Below are 18,050 nucleotides of genomic sequence, written 5' to 3'. Positions count from 1 at the left end.
TGGGCGATGTTACAGAGATGGAAATAGGCGGTCTTGGTGATTGAGAGGATACGGGGTCAGAAGCTCAGCTCAGGGTAGCAGTAGGTGGTGTTCCGAAAGGATTTTCCTTGCCTTTGTTTGACATGAGGCTTAACTGGGGCTGGAGTCAATGTTGACTCCCAGGTCCACTCCCACCAAACTCTATACCCTACCTGTGGGACAGGACAGACCCTGGGATGGTAATGGAAAAGTTTGGATGTTGGCTGATAGATACGACACTCTGAATACGACAATGTTAGGCTGTTGCTTGACTAGTCTGTGGGATGGCTCACCCAACTTGGTCACCGGCCCCCAAATGGTAGTGTGGAGGATTGACTGTGCTGAGATTGCCTAAATCTTGTCCTGACATGATGCCTGGGTCTCTGATGGTCGCTCCATCTGATTTTTTCCCCCCTCTTATTGTTGAACTTTTTCAAGATTGGCTTGCTAGGTCACTTCAGAGGGCATTAAGAGTCATCTACGTAGTATAAGACTGGAGTCATTTGTAGGCTAGAGTAGGTAGTGGTGGCAGATTTCATTTCCTGAACGTCATCACTGGTCATTTTAATGACATTTGTCTACAAATGACCTAATGCATTGAATTCAATTCCATTACTTGGCAAGGTGGAATTTTGAACTCACATTGTCGAGCACCTTAACCACTGCTCTATATCTCTGCCGTACCATTTGGCAGCTTAACATTCAGCTGCCTCGACCCAACTCTCTCAACCCCTACGTCTCCTCCTCTTCTCTTCCTTTTAAAAACCTCTTAAAACCCACTTTTTGCCCAAACACCCTCCTAAACTTTAACCCCGTGGCTTGGTGTTCTGTTCCTCTTACAACTAATTGTAAAATGCTTTGGGACATTTTGGACATTGCAGATGTATATCAATGCAAATTGTCATTTCTTCTGATCCTGGCACAAACTTGTAACTCTCGTGGTTGAATATTTCCAACATCCTTCTATGATTTTTGTACAAATGAAATTGAGGTGGGTTGGATAAATGCCTTGCCATTTCAACTGAATTTTTTTTAAAATACTCATGACTGTGATGGATTCAGATGGCCGTGTTAGGGCAGGGCTATATTTGATTCTGCAGTTTGGTCTGATTTAGAAGCAGCAGTTTTTTGTATATTTCTTTCTCATTACGGTGCTTCCCCCATTCTGAGTCACCTGACTAAACGTACAATCCTTGTAGACTACTGCTGGCTGATCCGTTCTGCTGTTACTGAACGCCATGCAGTTTTTTTTTCCATCTGTAAGAAGTGCAAGAACATGGCTTTGTGTGTCAGAAGACCCAGTGCTTGCTTTCTTTAGGATGCAGCATCGTTATAAATTGGAAAGACAACCAGAGGTATAAGTCATATAATGGTTGTTGCTTTAAAACCTTTCCAGTTATGCTGCCAATAATTCTGCACAATTTCTTTGTAATACGAATAATATAAAAGCTTAGTTAGTCCTGAAGCAGGCATTTGTGAAGAGCCATGTTCAGCCACTACAACAGATGAACAATTGCAACATACATCAAGGGGTCTGAGCTAGAGTAGGTGGTGAGATTCTCTTGTCTTTGTCCTTAATGATTCCCCTGATTTGCATCTGAATTTTCCCAAGGGGTCAACATTATAATTTTGGTTATTAAATTTCCATAATATCGCTACTTAAACAGAATATGTTCTTGTATAATTCAGCCGACTGTGGATTTTTTAATAGTTTAATTTTACACTCTAGCTTTTATCCATGCATTTGCTAATGTTGTTTCATGGTTCATCATTGAAAACTGGTAAGAAGATAATTGATCTATCCTTGTTTTACAGATAACACATGTGCTGTGCCTGTGATCTTGGAAATTTGCTGCTGTCCTTTGGGATTTAATTTATCAGTTTTTCTTCAATATATTGTAGCTACTAGCTCTGATATCCCATAAATTATGATATACAAGACATTATTTATGGATCCCTCATTAATAGAAAAATCATAAAATCGTCCTGGCTATAAATGTGTGGTTCCCAAAGAGGATGAATCAATCTTTTTCAGAAAAAGACTGTTTTATTTCAAATATTTAATGTATGGTGTATTTTACTTGAAGAAATATCACATTTCATGTGGTTATAATTTTTTTTATAGAGTAACAGTGAAGGATTTTTATAACAGTACTTCTTCAGTGATCAACAGAAGCTGCACTTGTGGGATAAGTAAGAAATAAGAGCAGGAGTAGGCCATACGGCCCCTTGAGCCTGCTCCGCCATTCAATAAGATCATGGCTGATCATCGACCTCAACTCCACTTTCCCGCCCGATCTCCATATACCTTGATTCCCCTAGAGTACAAACATCTATCTATTTCAGCCTTGAATATACTCAAAGACTCAGCATCCACAGCCCTCTGGGGCAGAGAATTCCAAAGATTCACAACTCTCTGAGAGAAGAAATTCCTCCTCATCTCAGTCCTCCTCATCGAGTCAGTACAAAGAAGGTTCACTCGATTAATCCCGGGGATGAGGGGATGGACATATGAGGAGAGGTTGAGTAGATTGGGACTCTACTCATTGGAGTTCAGAAGAATGAGAGGCGATCTTATTGAAACATATAAGATTGTGAAGGGGTTGGATCGGGTGGATGCAGGGAGGATGTTCCAGATGATGGGTGAAACTAGAACTAGGGGGCATAGTCTTAGAATAAGGGGCTGCTCTTTCAAAACTGAGATGAGGAGGAACTACTTCACTCAGAGGGTGGTAGGTCCATGGAATATGCTGCCCCAAAAAGCTGTCGAAGCTACATCATTACATAAATTTAAAACAGAAATAGACAGTTTCCTAGTAGAAAAGGGAATTAAGGGTTACGGGGAGCGGGCAGGAATTTGGACATGAGTCTAGGTTCGGATAGGTCATGGCCCTGTGGGTAGCGGAGCGGGCCCAGGGGCCGTGTAGCCTGATCCTGCTCCTGTTTTCGTGTGTCTAATGCTGTTAGATTCAGGAGATAGTCCTGTCATAGTGGATTGGCGGTTAGGATCAGATCAGCCATGATCTTATTGAATGGCGGAGCAGGCTCGAGGGGCCAATTGGCCTACTCCTGCTCCTATTTCTTATGTTCTTATGTTCTTAAATGGCCAACCCCTTATCCTGAAACTATGCCCTCTAGTTCTAGACACTCCAGCCAGGGGAAACAACCTCTCAGCATCTACCCTGTCAATCCCCTTCAGAATCTTGTATGTTTCATTGAGATCTCCTCTCTGTCTTCTAAACTCCAGAGAGTACAGGCCCATTCTACACAATACCTCATCAAGGTGGACTCTTGGGTTGCTGCTCCTATGAGGCATCCAACCAAACAGAACAAGCTCATCCCAAATTCAACTGAGAGTTTGTGTGGGGAAACCCGAGTACTCCAGTGATGAAGGGCCATCGAGAATGCTGATTATATTATTTTGCAGGTGTAGTAGACCTCTTTTATGAATGTTTTTGAATTTCACCCAAAAACAATGTTACTGGGGCAAGAGGGTTGTTCCAAAGGAGCTCCTAACCTCTGCCATTTTGTTTGAGAAGAGTGTCAAATGGAGCAATAGTGCTTCCCAACAAAGAGACAGGGGAAATGGGAAGGCTAGACACTTTTCACTGCTACCGTGCACTTCCTGTAGGCTGATTCAAGTAAAATTGGTAGACATTTGGGAATATGTGATACCTATTGATGTGCCTAGTGTGTGATGTGGGAGAAGGGGACCAAAAAGGGAGGAAAATACTGTACCTTGTATAATTTAATTTTAATGGTAATTAGCGCTCCAGCATGAGCTCATACTCGGGTCAGTCACAGGTGAACTGGTTAATGAGGTTTGCCCAATTTTCCCTTTCTACATTTTTTTTTCACTTCTGTGTCGGACTAGTTAAAACGATCAAATGAAGGATTTTACTAATTTTGTGATTAGCCAAAGACGCTGTTGAATTGTTTTCATTACCACTGAAATTAGACACACAAAGTGTATTTTCCAGATTTTATGTTTATTAATTAACCCATTAAATTCAGTGAGATGATGCTATAACAGTACTTCACTGTAGGATTGTTGGTCAAATGGAAATGCTTCATATATCTTCCTACATAACGACAGTGTTGCAGGAGATATTCCTCTGTTTATATTTGTTCATGGAATGTGGGTGACACTGGTAAAGCTGCAATAATTGCCCAGGCCTAGTTGCCCTGAGAAGGTGGTGGAGGGCCTTCTTGAGCCGCTGCAGTCGTTTGGTGATTTTTTTTTATTGTTCTGTTTTATAGCGGCTGCTTTACAAATGTGTGGCTTGCCAGGCCACTTCAGCAGGCATTAAGAGTCAACCATATACAGGAAACTTTGTGCTATTGTGGTTCGACACTATCCGGAGGTGAGCTATCCGGCAATCTGGAGCCACCGGCAAAAATCAGCAGCCGTTTTTTTATTCTTTTTGTTTGTTTTTTTTGCTTTGTTTGAACAGTCAAGCTGTGCAAGGTCTGTAGCTATAGCAACAGCTTCAGCTACAGAGCTTTAGGGCCACACTCGAGTGTTTAGAAGCTGTTGCTAAGCAACAGTGTTTGTTGTCAAATACGGAGATAAGAATCTCCGTATCTCTCAACATTAACTCTGGAGAGTATGGCACTTTTTAGGCAACGGCAGCAGCTCAGTCCCGTGGGTGCCGGATAGCACAAAGTTTCCTGTATTGTGAGACCAGAGCCATGTGTAGGCCAGGTAGGGATGACCGATTTCCTTCCCTGAAGAACATGACTCAACCAGTTGGGTTTTTACAACAATCTCAAGCTCTCCTGATCATTTTCTCAGTGCCAGCCCACAAATCACCAGATTTATTGAATTCAATTTCACAACTTGTGGTAAGGTTTAAGCACGTGACCTCTGGGTTGCTAGTCTGGTATCATAATCAATAGGCCAGTGGTTCACAAACTTGAGGTCCGCAGACCCCTGGGGGTCTGTAAAGACTTTCCAGGGGGTTCGCGAACTAAACCACCTCCATCACAAGTTTCACATGAAACATATTGAAATGAAAAGGTTTCTAACCGGAGACCGCTTCAATAATGATAAATTAAATGATATTAACACTAATAATAACCTTCCCCCCCCAACCAACCTTAATAAGCACTGCGTCTCTGTGCACTGACTGGTTGGAAAACTCCAGACAGGAACAGGGAATCACCATTTATTGGTTCTTTGATGTGTCAATCATATGGCACACTAACAACCGGTTTGCGGAGAGGAATAGATAGAATCGTACTTTTTAAAAACTAGGCTTAGATTTTAACCGATGGAAACAACTCGAGTGCATCTTTCTATAATTAATTTTTAATTATTGTAATGTACAAACTCTTTCACACACACAGCTCATTCATATGGTTTTTAAAAATCCCACCCCTTTTTCTGAGTGGTGAAAGACCACTTGTTGGAGAGCGTTGATTGGATAAAGTAGTGTCATTGTCAAACATCACACCAAGGATAGACAGACTCTGCAGTGAGAAGCAGGCACACCCATCTCACAGATATCTAAGTAAATACCTGTTTTCTTAAAAGCATTATTAAAACACTTTTTACATGCAGCACTTTTCATATAGAGTATTATATAATTTAGATGGGGAGGGGGATGGTGATTATTAATCCATTTGAAAAGGGGTCCTTCAACCAAAAAAATTTGAGAAACAGTGCACTAGGCGACTGAACCCTCAATTAATGATCTAGTCTCACTGGCCTCTCCTGTAAGTGGACCTTGTCTCCCCTGCAATCCGGAGTGCATTTTTACTGTCCAATATCCAGTTAAGCAATAGCATGACCCAGGGAGTCGTAACATAGCATCTTTGTTGCATATACTGCCTATTGTAATCTCACACATGCTATCACATGTATTGCCCTGTCTTTACAGAAGGCAGACTGAAAAGTACAACTGTAAACCAAAAAGAACTGGTTTATTTGACATAAATAAACAAATCAACAGAATACAGTTTTCACAGCAAGATTCACCTATGTTATGCTATTCCTCACAAAATATAAAATGTGACTTGAAACTGAATTTTGGTCTAGAAAAGTGACAAGTTAGCTGCTTCTAAGTTAGTTGGTCCTGTCTTCCTCTGTTAGAGGCCGCACCCATTTGGAATCTCTGTCCGATTAGCTAGAGAGAGCGAGGGATAAAGACAGCCTTCTGGCCCCTCCCTCAACTCTGCGCAGAGCAGATTGTCTCACTGAACTGTCATTCAAAGTTACCACCTTGAATGAAATGCCTCCCCTTTTGATGTGAGAGCTATGTGAGAGCTTGAGGCCATCTGTATGTCTGTTCAGCTAAAATTGAATGAAAACCATTCTGTGACAATGACGAGAAATGCTTAGAATCAAATGTAATGAACCTCATTATTTCAAAGCTAAGGTAACACTCTGATAACTGTTTTATCTGAAGTCCCACCCAGCAACCATTCTATCACCATGGCAACAACTGCTGGGGAAGATACCCAACGATTTCCCATTGTTTCCTAATTCACATCCCAAATCACCCTCGTTCTATGTCTGCTGGTTACTGTTAAGCTAGCAATAGCTTGTACTTAATATATAAGAAATATTATATATTGACAAAATTCTACACAGGCAATGCAGGTGAAACTCGAAATGCTACAGGCATTGTTAGCAAATGGCCAGCTCTTATAGTAGCTGAACAGCATTTTAGTGAAACAAAAACTGCTGGAATTACACACCAGCTCAGTACAAAATGAAACGTCATTAGTTTATTTAAAAAAATGCTTTTAACAGTCGAAAATGTTCCTGTGGCGCTTTTGCACTCTCTGATTCTGTTTGGTAATTTTCAACTTGAAATTTTCAAGCTGTGATGGTGTACCAAAATTTCTGTTGCCAAGTAATAGGACCCAGAATTGCCTCTTGTGTCTTTTCTCACACTGTGGCTTCCTGATCTCGGTCCAGATGCACTTGGAGAGATGTAGAATGGAGATGGTGGACTGCCCCACAGGAAGGCAAAATCAGATGGTGAGTCAACCCCAGCTGTTCTAACGTGCCTCCCAGCAGCTGTTTAGAGAGTGGGAAAAGCTTTCTCTGTTGTGAGGTGCTAGGGTACCCAAAGAAAGAAACAGACAACTACTTTAACAAAAAGCACTTTTCTTCTGTTATGAGCAAATGATTTCCTGCAGTGAAGGTCTGAGTTTCAAAGCTTTGTTCCTTCTATTTAAGTATGAAGATAAAATAATGGCTTTGCGGCACCTGTACAGCCTCACCTCTGTGCTCCATGGTCCTGACCATGTTTTCCAGGGCTGTAATGGTGATTTCTTGCCCCTTACTACTTTCATCGAGGTACTGGTGATGTAATTTTGTTTGATAACGCTCCTGTGAAGTGCTTTGAGATGTTTTACTACATTAAAGGTGCCATATAAGTGCAAGTAGTTGTTGTAATAACTGTTTAGATATTGCACAGGATCTTTAGTCTTTTGTGCTTAGTATTGTGCCACACAACAAAAATATATACACTAAAAATTACAGAAAAGTATAAAAGGAGGACAAAGCTTAGGATGTATTTGATCTGCAGAGCAGAATATTGACTAACACTAGAGTGCATCAGTGAAAGCCGTTTACCAGTCTTGGAAATTATGGTCACTGTATTGAAATAAGGATTAATGAAGGTATGCTGTGTAGCAGAGAATAAATGTACAACATTAAAAAGTATCCTAAAAGGCCTTTCTTATCCCAGTCAGCAAGTTAAATCATTTTAGTAAGCAGTTTGGCGAGAGCGCATGTGTAGAATTGTTAATTAATTAAAAGATTACTTTTGATGATCTGCAATGCAATTTATTTTACATGGCTTTTTCTTGGATTTGCATATATTTTTAATGCTGATCTAGCTGGAGATGTGTACCAGCCTAAGCAACAATTATTGGTATATTGAGTTATAAGCATGTTGCCTCTGGTGTTCTCCTGAAAATGTTTATCGTATTAGGTGCAATAACTTTGCATTCTATGCAGATTCATAAGCTCTTTAGGGCAATGCGGGGAAGTACCAAACATTAACTGCTCTGTAATGGGTACAGAAGCCATGTTTGGAGTCATCAGATGTACTAACCATATATGGCTGTCCATTCATCTCATTTTATTCTCCCTTTGGGAGAAAGATTTCACTTCAGATCATCCTTTTCATTTTTTATTTTCAGACTACTGCTGCACTCTAAGAAATGCTATCCTTTTCGCCCTATTTCCCCCCTTCTCAGCTTATGTCAAAAGGATTTCTTTTCCCATAATTTTGTTATTTTGATATTAGTTTATTTTGGAGGGAAAAACTGAAGTTGGTAAAACTATAAAATGAATAGGTTGTATAGAAGCTCAGTTTTACATATGTATTGTGAAATGGACCCTTCTCAATAGGTTCCAAGTTGCAAATTTATTGCTCGACAGGTGTCCTAGGCATGTTCGCTAAAATACGACCACTTTATTTCCATGATCGATTGAACAGCGCATGCCCCAATATGGAGGTTTGCGCCATATTTACTTTAATTTCTTTTTAATATCCTTGTTTATATGAACATCTCAGGACACTTCCATCTTGGGCACCTAGTCAAACAGTGTTGGAAAGTTTTTTTAAATTCGTTTTTATGGGATGTGGGCGTCGCTGGCAAGGCCAGCATTTATTGCCCATCCCTAATTGCCCTTGAGAAGGTGGTGGTGAGCCGCCTTCTTGAACCGCTGCAGTCCATGTGCTGAAGGTACTCCCACAGTGCTGTCAGGGAGGGATCTACTATTGTGTCCTATGTAGTGTAATGCACAGCACGCAGACTCACTTCGTTCAGACCACGCTGCCTGACCACCCCCACCCTCTGCCCCAGTTTTCACATTTGTCTTCTCCCTGGTCTTTTTGGATGGCCTCTACCGTGGCAAAGTGGATGGTCAGGTGATTCTGTATTTGTCCCTCTTGGGCTGGCTGCTGGCAGGCACATAAGATAAATGCTTCTCAACACCACCCTTTTATTCTTTCGCTCCTTCTGGGCAAACACCTTGCCTCCCCATGTGTTTTTTGTTATTTTACCACGTTCAGCTCAAAAACCACTTTACATCAGCCTAAATGTGCGTGCATGACAAAGCAGTAAGAAAGGAGGAGGCGTACAGTGTAGGAGTGAAAAATACATCATTTCGATAGCTCCATTCATTCTGCATCTTTCATACACAATAAGGGGTGTGGCCTAGTTTTGTAGTTTCTGGGGTAACCATGTGGGCAGCACACACATGAAAATGTCATGGCGTAGATAGCTGAAGTTGTACATGGTTTACTGTTCTGGTGTTACATATAGCTCCAGGACACGTGCTGTTGTGCCTGTTCGTTTTTCCCCAACTATAAGTTCCGGGCTCCTTGTGTTAAACTTCTCGTCGACAAAAGGATGAAGTCTCCATCTTTTCTATGTCTGGTTAATCCAACCTACTGCCAGAGTATCAAATAGTCAGTCATTTAAACTGACCTTTCCTGAGTTTTTGTTTGTTTACCAGGATTCCCAGGACATTAAGGGGTCAACACTGGACCATAAACCTCTAGACAAATATCATCAATATCATATTATTTTCTACAAAATAAGACAAGTGTGCTCTTTGGATCATATGGCAATATTGGTTGTCAATACTCTACGTAGCTCATATGGGAGTTAGCTGGGTGTGGTTAAAAACAAACACTTTGGGCTGAATCGTGACTCCCAAAAACAGGTGGGTTGGGGTCGGGTCAGAGATTAAAATTCAAAAAATCTGAAATAGGAACCCAACTCACTTCGCACCCGTCCACTTCTGGTTTTTAACAGAGGCGGGATGAGGGGTCGGCGACCAATCTGCTCGCGGGAAGCGGGTTGGTCATTTAAATATTATAATGAGGCTGCCTGCCTTCGTTTTAACAGTCATTCTATTTTTAACTCATGTCGGCCGGGTTTGCCAGGCCTCGGGAAATCCGGCAGGTGAAAGGAGGCGAGAGGGACTGAATCCATGAGGTTAGTGCAGAACTGCTTGTGGGTCAGGAGGAGCGAGTGTTTTCTTCAGGCCCAACAAGCTACCCAGTAACCCCCCTGTGAACTGTCTACTCCCCTTCCCCACCATTGGACCCCACTCGCCCAACCACCATATGCTTAACCCCTCCCCACCATCCCCTCCCCACCATCGGACTCAACCCCCGACCACCATCTGTGCCCCCCCCCTTACCTCGGCCACCATCTGCTTCCCCCCACCCCCGACCACCATTGGAACTCTCTCCCCCAGCCCACCATTGGAACTCCCGCCCCCAGCAATCGGAACTCCGATCACCATTGGAGCCCACCCCCAACCACCATCTGATCCCCCCCCCCCCCCCCCACCATCGGACCTCTCCCTGACCACCATCTGCCCACCCCTCACCGCCCCCCCGGACCACCATCGGGCCCCGGCCCCGCAAACTAGACCTACCTGCTCTCCTAGGCTGTGACCTTGTACTGTAGGCTTCCCCGCCCAAGAATCCACCAGACTGTCAATCAGGCTGTCTGTGGGTGGGAACCGACAAAAACATTTCTTAAAGGAGTCCTGCAGTTTAAAAACTGCAGGAAGTTCGGGAAACCCGTTCTTCCGGGTTTCCCAACCTCAAAACGGCCCCCACGCATGGAACGCACCTCCGGGCTAAATTCCAGGCCTTTGATTTGCCGTTGAAATGGCTTTGTCCGGGTCGGGCAACACCATCATTATCAAATAAACAGATTGTTTAAAAAAAAAAATTCTCATCAAAGCAAAAGTCACAGATATTTAAAAATTCCTTCCATAACTTTTGGCTAGAGGTACAAAACACAAAGTTCTGAATAAAATTAATACAAATTATAAAACCTTACAGAAAGTGAAATTAATTCAGCCCTTGCCTGCAATTATCAATAAACAGACTTCCATCAATCTAACTGGTGGATTTTTATAGTTAGATTCCAAATTTAAGGAAGTATCTAACTTGCAATTTTCTTCTTCAGCCTCCTCAATAGTACTTGGTATTACTGGAGTTCCTGCTTAGATAATATCTGAATTCTGCACTTTGTATTCAACACCTTCCCTCCTTACTTGAATGGTGGTACAGCCCTTGCAGAATTTCCCTCTTTTAAGTTAACTCTTTCTCTGCTGTTGTATTTGTGTTCTTTCTCAGATATGCAGATACACACACACAGAAATTCAACTACCCCCAACCACTCATGGTATACTACAAAATAAACAAACAATGCAAAGTTTCACTTGTCACACTGCAGCAGCTCATTAAGTTTTTGTTGAATGCGAAGGTAATAACATTTCTCATCGTTTTTGCACCCAGTGCAAATATGCCATCATAATTCCAGAAAGAATGAAGGTACATTAAATATATAAAATGAAGAGATTTAATATATATAACTTTTTTTTTAAAGGGGTATGTTAAGATCCGCAGAGTTTTGGTAGCCTGACACGAAAGCAATTAGCACTTAATACGTAAGCAACTGAAGTGAAAATGAAAAGCAAAAAGGTGTGGAATTTGTATTATTGCTTGTCAGTTAATATTGTGTTTATATATTTTTGATTCAACAGGGGGTTTATCTACGACAGCAGGAACACTCTACAACTGCGAGGTCTGGTTGTCTTATTGATGTCAAAAGCAGCTGGAGCTAGTAAAACAGCAGATCCTCCACTAGAAGGAGACCCGGTCAGTGGAATTTACCCCAGGTATGCTTTACTTGGCTACAATTAGTTGCTGCTGATCGCTGTCTTTTTAGTACAAGAAGAAGCTTTTTCTTTTTGAGGATGGCACTTCCTCTTTGTAAACTGTCCCAACCACTCATAGTAAACTTTTTTTTAAAGGGATATGTTAAGATCTTCAGAGTTTTGGTACCCTCACAAATAAATCCAAAGAGAGCGGGGAGAATGTGGAACTCACTATCACAAGGAGTAGTTGAGGCTAATAAGGGAGAAAGAATTAGTAGGATACACTGACAGGGTTAGATGAAGAGGGGTGGGAGGAGGCTGGTTTGGAGCATAAATACTGACATGGACCTGTTGGGCCGAATGGCCTGTTTCTGTTCTGTACATTCTACGTAATTCTGTGTTTTCTCCTCTTCCCCTTTTTTGGGCCTCTCCATGCCATGCACTATCGTATGTGAGAGGCAGGCTGGATGGATTCCAGTTTGTTGAAACTGACTGTGAGGAGGCGTGTGAAAGTGAACTGTGTTGCCTGTCAGATTTTCTCTCCCTCCCTTCCCTGTGGGGGACTCCTACCCCTCAGGCCAATTGTAGCACCCCCTGTGGTCAACCAGGTAAAGCTGAGGTAACATCTGACAAGCCTCCACTTAGCACCTCCCAATAAGGCAACTGATTCATGACATGGAGGATCATGTGTGTGAACCTGCATTCTCCCACTCTATCCCATTTAGCACAGTGGTAGTGCCACAAAACATGATGGAGCTTGTCCTCAGTGTGAAGACGGGACTTTGTCTCCACAAGGACTGTGTAGTGGTCACTGCTACCAATACTGTCGTGGCCTGGTGCATCTGCAATAGGTAGATTGGTGAGGACAAGGTCAGGTAGGTTTTTTCCTCGCGTTGGTTCTCTCACCACCTGCCACAAGCCCAGCCTGGCAGCTATGTCCTTCAGGATTTGGCCAGCTCGGTCAGTAGTGGTGCTGCCGAGCCACTCTTGGTGATGGACATCAAAGTCCCCCACCCAGAGTACATTATGTGCCCTTGCTACCCTCAGTAATTCTTCCAAGTGGTGTTCAACATGGAGGAGTACTGATTCATCAGCTGAGGGAAGGTGGTAGGTGGTAATCAGCATGAGGTTTCCTTGCCCATGTTTGACCTGATGCCATGAAACTTCATGGGATCTGGAGTCAATGTTGAGGACTCTCAGGGCCTTCCAACTGTATCTCTAGTGGGTCTGTCCTGCCAGTGGGACAGGATATATCCTCACCTGCACCAAGTCCCGCCCACATATAACTCTTGTGCTTGCTGACCTACATTGGCTCCCAGTCCTCCAATGCCTCAAATTTAAAATTCTCACTCTCATGTTTAAATCCCTTCATGGCTTTTCCCATTCCTATCTCTGTTACCATCTTCAACCCTACAACCTTCCAAGAACTCTGTGTGCTTCTAACTCTGAACTCTTGTGAATTCTCACTCTCTTCATCTCACCATTGGTGGCTGTGCCTTCAGCTGTCTCGTCCTTAAGCTTGGAATTCCCTCCTTAAACCTCTCTGCCTCTCCAACTCCCCCCTCCTCCTTTAAGACCTTCCTTAACATCCACCTCTTTGACCAAGGTTTTAGTCACCCCTCCTAATACCTCTTTCTTTATTTTTGTCTGATTCTGCATCTGTAAAGGGCGTGAGATGTTTTTCTGCATTAAAGGCATAAATGGAAGTAGTTGTTCTGTGTATATGTAAGCAGCTCTCAAATTTCCAGAGTGTAAATTTTGATCACTCAACTCTGAAAACTTGTGTTTCATTTTTTTCTTGGGGGTTGGGTGGATTCTTGAAACTCTACTGTATTTTCTTGGAGTGAATAGATTACTTCTGTAGGCACACTTCAATTCTAACTCTCCTTGGTTACAAATGGAGAGTAAAATAGTTCTTCCCTAGTGAACGGTTCCCCTTTCAGATAGCTTCTTGCTGTTCTGAACTCATTTCAATAATTGGGCTATAATAATGAGCCGTGTGTTGTTTGGAAATAAATGTACAAGGAAAGGAGAGAACTTGCCTTACAATGCAAGGAAACACTAGTAAGAGATTTGACTGTAGGAGCCTATTAATTAGTTTTTTTTAATAAAGTTTTGTCTTTTGTCAATAATTATGAATATACTTATCAAAACAAGTAGTTATGCTCTGTATTTGACACCAACTCACCACATCCCTTGCATCGTTTATTGACCAGAATGATGAGACACCTAGTATTAAAACTGTCCAAACATATCAGTAGCACATCTTGACAGGGTTTAAAACCACCTGAGGCCTTCAAGCTGTTTCATTCAGTGCCGTGGCTGGCACTGCTGGATCCTTCGTAACTGTATTAAAGGGACCTGGGCCTGGAGATGGGAAGGTCAAAATACTTGTGAATGAAAGTGGAGGTGGACCAAAGCACAAGTCCCACTTCTTGGAGTGATTTGGATATTATTAATCTGAGTTAATTTACTGAGCAAAAAGGCCTCTCCTTCAATGTTTGTTGGCAATGTGCACCGCCATTAGCAATGGTTTATGGGATTGGACGACCTTGGCCACAAACAGTTTCAGGTGCAAGAACGTACGAGGCTAAGTTGGAGGAAATGGAGATACTTTGTTTTAGTAATTGAATAGATTTTACCTGACATGTTAGCTTGGCTGACCTCTTAATAGTTGTTACTGTGTATTTTCTAGTGAGGTGAGAGCATCTTTTTCAAGATTTCTTCACAGCTGAAATGTACAGTGCAGATAACATTATAGTGGCATTGACTAACATACAAAAGTTAAATGCTCAATCTTACCGAGTACCCCTCCATAACATGCTAATTGATATTTTGCAACTTTTGAATTCTAAATGTTATAAAGAGGGAGGAGTCTGACACGTGATGTAGCATGTTTGATTCATTAGGGCCTTGAAATTTCACTGCAAAGATTTGTCAATGAGACTTTACCCTTTTAAAATCTGTTGAAATATCAGAGATGGGAGTTTCATGTAATATTCACACAGTTTAATTTCAAGACCTGTGTTTTCTAAGTGAAGTAAAACATGCCAAAATTACTGCTGTAGTCCTGAAAAGATTGAATTCTGCGGCAGATTACCCAGCTATGTACAACTTTTTTTAATATGCTCTGTTGCCTATTACTTAGAATAGACTTGGTGGAAATAAAGTATATTATTCTTGGCACCAATGAGTCGTACCATTCAGTGCCTAAATATTCCCAGCTTTGAGCACAATTCACTTACTAAATATTATACATAGGTGCCATGTGCCACTGCAATTTCAAGTTGTTATAAGCAATTTGTTAATTTTCTGTAAAACCCTCCAGAGAGTTTTAATCGTAGCTATAGCAGGAACTGACTGATTTCTTCCAGTCCTTGTTCACCAGTAACGTCATGTGCTTCATGCACAACGTTTTCTGTAAAGCCTTTGTTTACTTTGGAGTCGCTGTACCTCTGACTGCATTGACTCCATTACCCTTTCCCTCATGCCTAAACATGAAATATTGGATAACCTTTATGATGGTTAAATGGGGGGAACTACCTTCACTTAAATATAATTAATTGTGAACATTTATTTTGAGCACTCTTCTATGTAAACATATTTTAGTGTTTGCTTGCAACACCCAAAGTGTAGCCTGACTGTATTCTGCAAAATGCCATTTCACCACATCAGAAAACATAACATACTGTATGTAAATATGGAGCCTGGGGATTGCGGTTGTTTTATTCTTTAGCTCCTTAACTCTCTGCATAATTAATACTTGCAAAGGAATCTTATTTATATGCAACAAAAACTTTCAGACTCGTGGATCGCAGGTCAGTGCACTATTTAAGCATTGCCTTGACGCAAATGTTTTCAAGCAGGACTGAAATGATATTTTGGTTATAGAGTTGGAAATTTGGCTGTAAATTTTAAATGATTCATCAGAAGAGGGCTGCTGATCTTGAACATTATACCAGGATAATTGTATCGGCATTTAGATCTCAATGGGGTAAGCCATTTAAGACTGAGATGAGGAGGAATTTCTTCACCCAGAGAGTGGTGATCCTGTGGAATTCTCTACCACACAAGGCAGTTGAGGCCAATTCATTAAATATATTCAAGAAGGAGTTAGATATATTTCTTAAGGCTAAAGGGATCAAGGGATACGGGGAGAAGACAGCGACCGGGTACTGAATTTGGATGATCAGCCATGATCTCATTAAATGGTGGAACAGGCTTGAGGGGCCGAATGGTCTACTCCTGCTCCTATCTTCTATGTTTCTAATCCAGGGGTAAGATTTATTTAATGTTAATGTTTACAATGCTCCAAAACCAGTAAAGTGTGCTTTTCTTTTAAAGGCAAACCTTGTTAACTCATTAATTTTCTTGACTTGTAGTATTTGTATTGTGACGCGAAAGATGATATTTAGAGCTGCAGGGTCTAATGTGGCTCTTTAATGAGAGGGCTCTCATTTATCCATTCTGTTCTACTAATTGATCTCCTCTGGGCGGTGCACATAGTGAGTCAAGGTTGAGCGTTGGCTTCAGCTGAAGCAGGGGTCAAAGGTCATGTGATATTTGGACGCAGGGCGCACAGATGTATTTCAGTCCCCATTTTAAAGTTATATATTCTTTCCTTAATATAGTAAGACAACCTAGGCGGTTTCCATTGGTAAAGCTGACAGGAATTGCATGCAGACATAAGGGCCTAGAAATTGGGTTGGGGCGCCAAAGTGGCGCCAAAGTCGCCTGAGCGCAGGATTTAGCGCAGCGATCGGAGTAATACGCCAGAAATTCAGTTTCAGTGCCCCTCGAGGGACACGGGGCGAGGCTCGAGGCGCTCCGCGTCCCTCTTAGGGCGCTGAAACTGATTATCGCAGCGCAACGTGCCGCAGCGCCACATGCTGCGGCACGGCACGCTGCGGTACTGCAGGCCTTCCTCCCACTGTTAAGGGGGAGGTGCCTGCAACAGCGCGATCCCCGCTCGCGAGTGCCGGCAAATGAGCCCGGCACCAAGGAGAAGTGCCGGGCTCTCGGGAAACAGCCGGCAATGCCGCGGGGGGTGGGGGTGGGGTGGGGTTTAGGAGGCCGGGGACGGAGGTGCTGGCAGGCGGCCGCCCCGCACCTCCACCTTAACTTGCGCCGCTGCCGGCACAGTAAGGCCCCGTGAACCGGGTGTGGGTAGCGAACGGCGCAACTGCGGCGTTCGCTACCAGATATCGCGAACGGGGCGCTGTGCACACCGATGACGTCATCGGTGGCGGCGCAGTGCAACAGGCTAATGCCACCATTAGCGCCCCTCCTGAATATCGCGGGAGGCGCAGCCAGTGGCGCTACAGCCACTGCCTGCCTCTTTAGGCGCTAAAAGGTGGCGCTACTCACCCAATTTCTCCCCCAAGATGTTTTAGTATTGATAATGTATCTGTCTGTCAGTAAAATAAATAGATACATCTAGCACGCATTTCCTGTCTATCGTATTTGTCTTTTCCTATCCGTCACATTTAAATTTCTGTGTCAGTTCAAAAAAAAAGTATTAAAAAACAAATAGGAGCCACAATGTCTATAAACAATAAAACCAATGCAGAAAGAAAGTCAGGGTTGTGACTGATAGCCTCAAGAGAAATTAAACTAATTCACTACTTACTTAACAACAGTTAGACATTGTGGCCTTGAAGGAACAGAGCTTTAATCAGCTTCAGAAAAATACATTTTGCAATACATGGTCTCACATTGTCAGACGAAACAGCGCATCATCTAACTTACCATGAGCAACAGCACGGGCTATCCACCATTAATGTATTCAAAAACAGTACATTACCACACACAGGCGTCACTCTGCGTGCATCAGACTTTGTTCGAGACACAAATTCTATATATATAAAAGGATACTTCTGTCTGTCATTCCGTCTGTCTTTCCGTCTGTCTGTCTGTCTTGAATTAACTCGAAAGTTATAGAGCGTACCTACACGTGCGTTACGTCGAAAGAAAGCTGACGATACCAGAACCGTCCTAAGCGTATTTACGTTTCGGCCGGACAAAAATTGCGCCCGCGGTATCCAAAAAACGTTCAACATTCCGCTCATTATCCGCTCATTACCATCGAGTGACGTCGAGGTCGACCAATCGTACAGCGGGTTCCTGGCGCGTGCGGCCGGGCCCTCCTACGGTCGAGTGACGGGGCGATTGACCAATCCTACGCTTCGGTGACCTGACGGTCCACCAATCGGTGCCTGTGTGGGCGGGCCTTATCGTTCTGAACCGAGGTGAGTCGCCGCCATCTTGATTCCAAACTTTTCATTTCTTTTTCCCGCTTTCTGGGTCTTTAAAAAAAAAAAGTTCCTTTTAAAACAGAAATTCTTTTTTAAAAAAGTTAATTACTTTCAGAAATTGTTTT

The 18,050-nt window shown here is 42.6% G+C and overlaps 1 protein-coding gene across 3 annotated transcripts in view; it reads left to right on the top strand.

Moving 5' to 3' along the window:
- pdss2 (prenyl (decaprenyl) diphosphate synthase, subunit 2) overlaps positions 1-18,050 on the top strand; it is a 284,488-nt gene that overhangs the window by 93,548 nt on the left and 172,890 nt on the right. For 2 of the 3 annotated variants that reach the window (XM_085997754.1, XM_085997753.1), the window contains exon 3: positions 11,558-11,692. The exons of the other annotated variant lie outside the window; for it this stretch is intronic. In XM_085997754.1, the coding sequence (XP_085853880.1) occupies positions 11,558-11,692 (135 nt within the window). The remainder of the gene's footprint in view (positions 1-11,557; positions 11,693-18,050) is intronic. 3 annotated transcript variants of the gene reach the window in all.

Source organism: Somniosus microcephalus, chromosome 9 (assembly GCF_052327205.1).
Source record: "Somniosus microcephalus isolate GS21.2 chromosome 9, FLI_Smic_1.0, whole genome shotgun sequence".
Lineage (NCBI taxonomy): Eukaryota > Metazoa > Chordata > Chondrichthyes > Squaliformes > Somniosidae > Somniosus > Somniosus microcephalus.
This window is presented reverse-complemented; position numbering and strand designations above follow the sequence as displayed.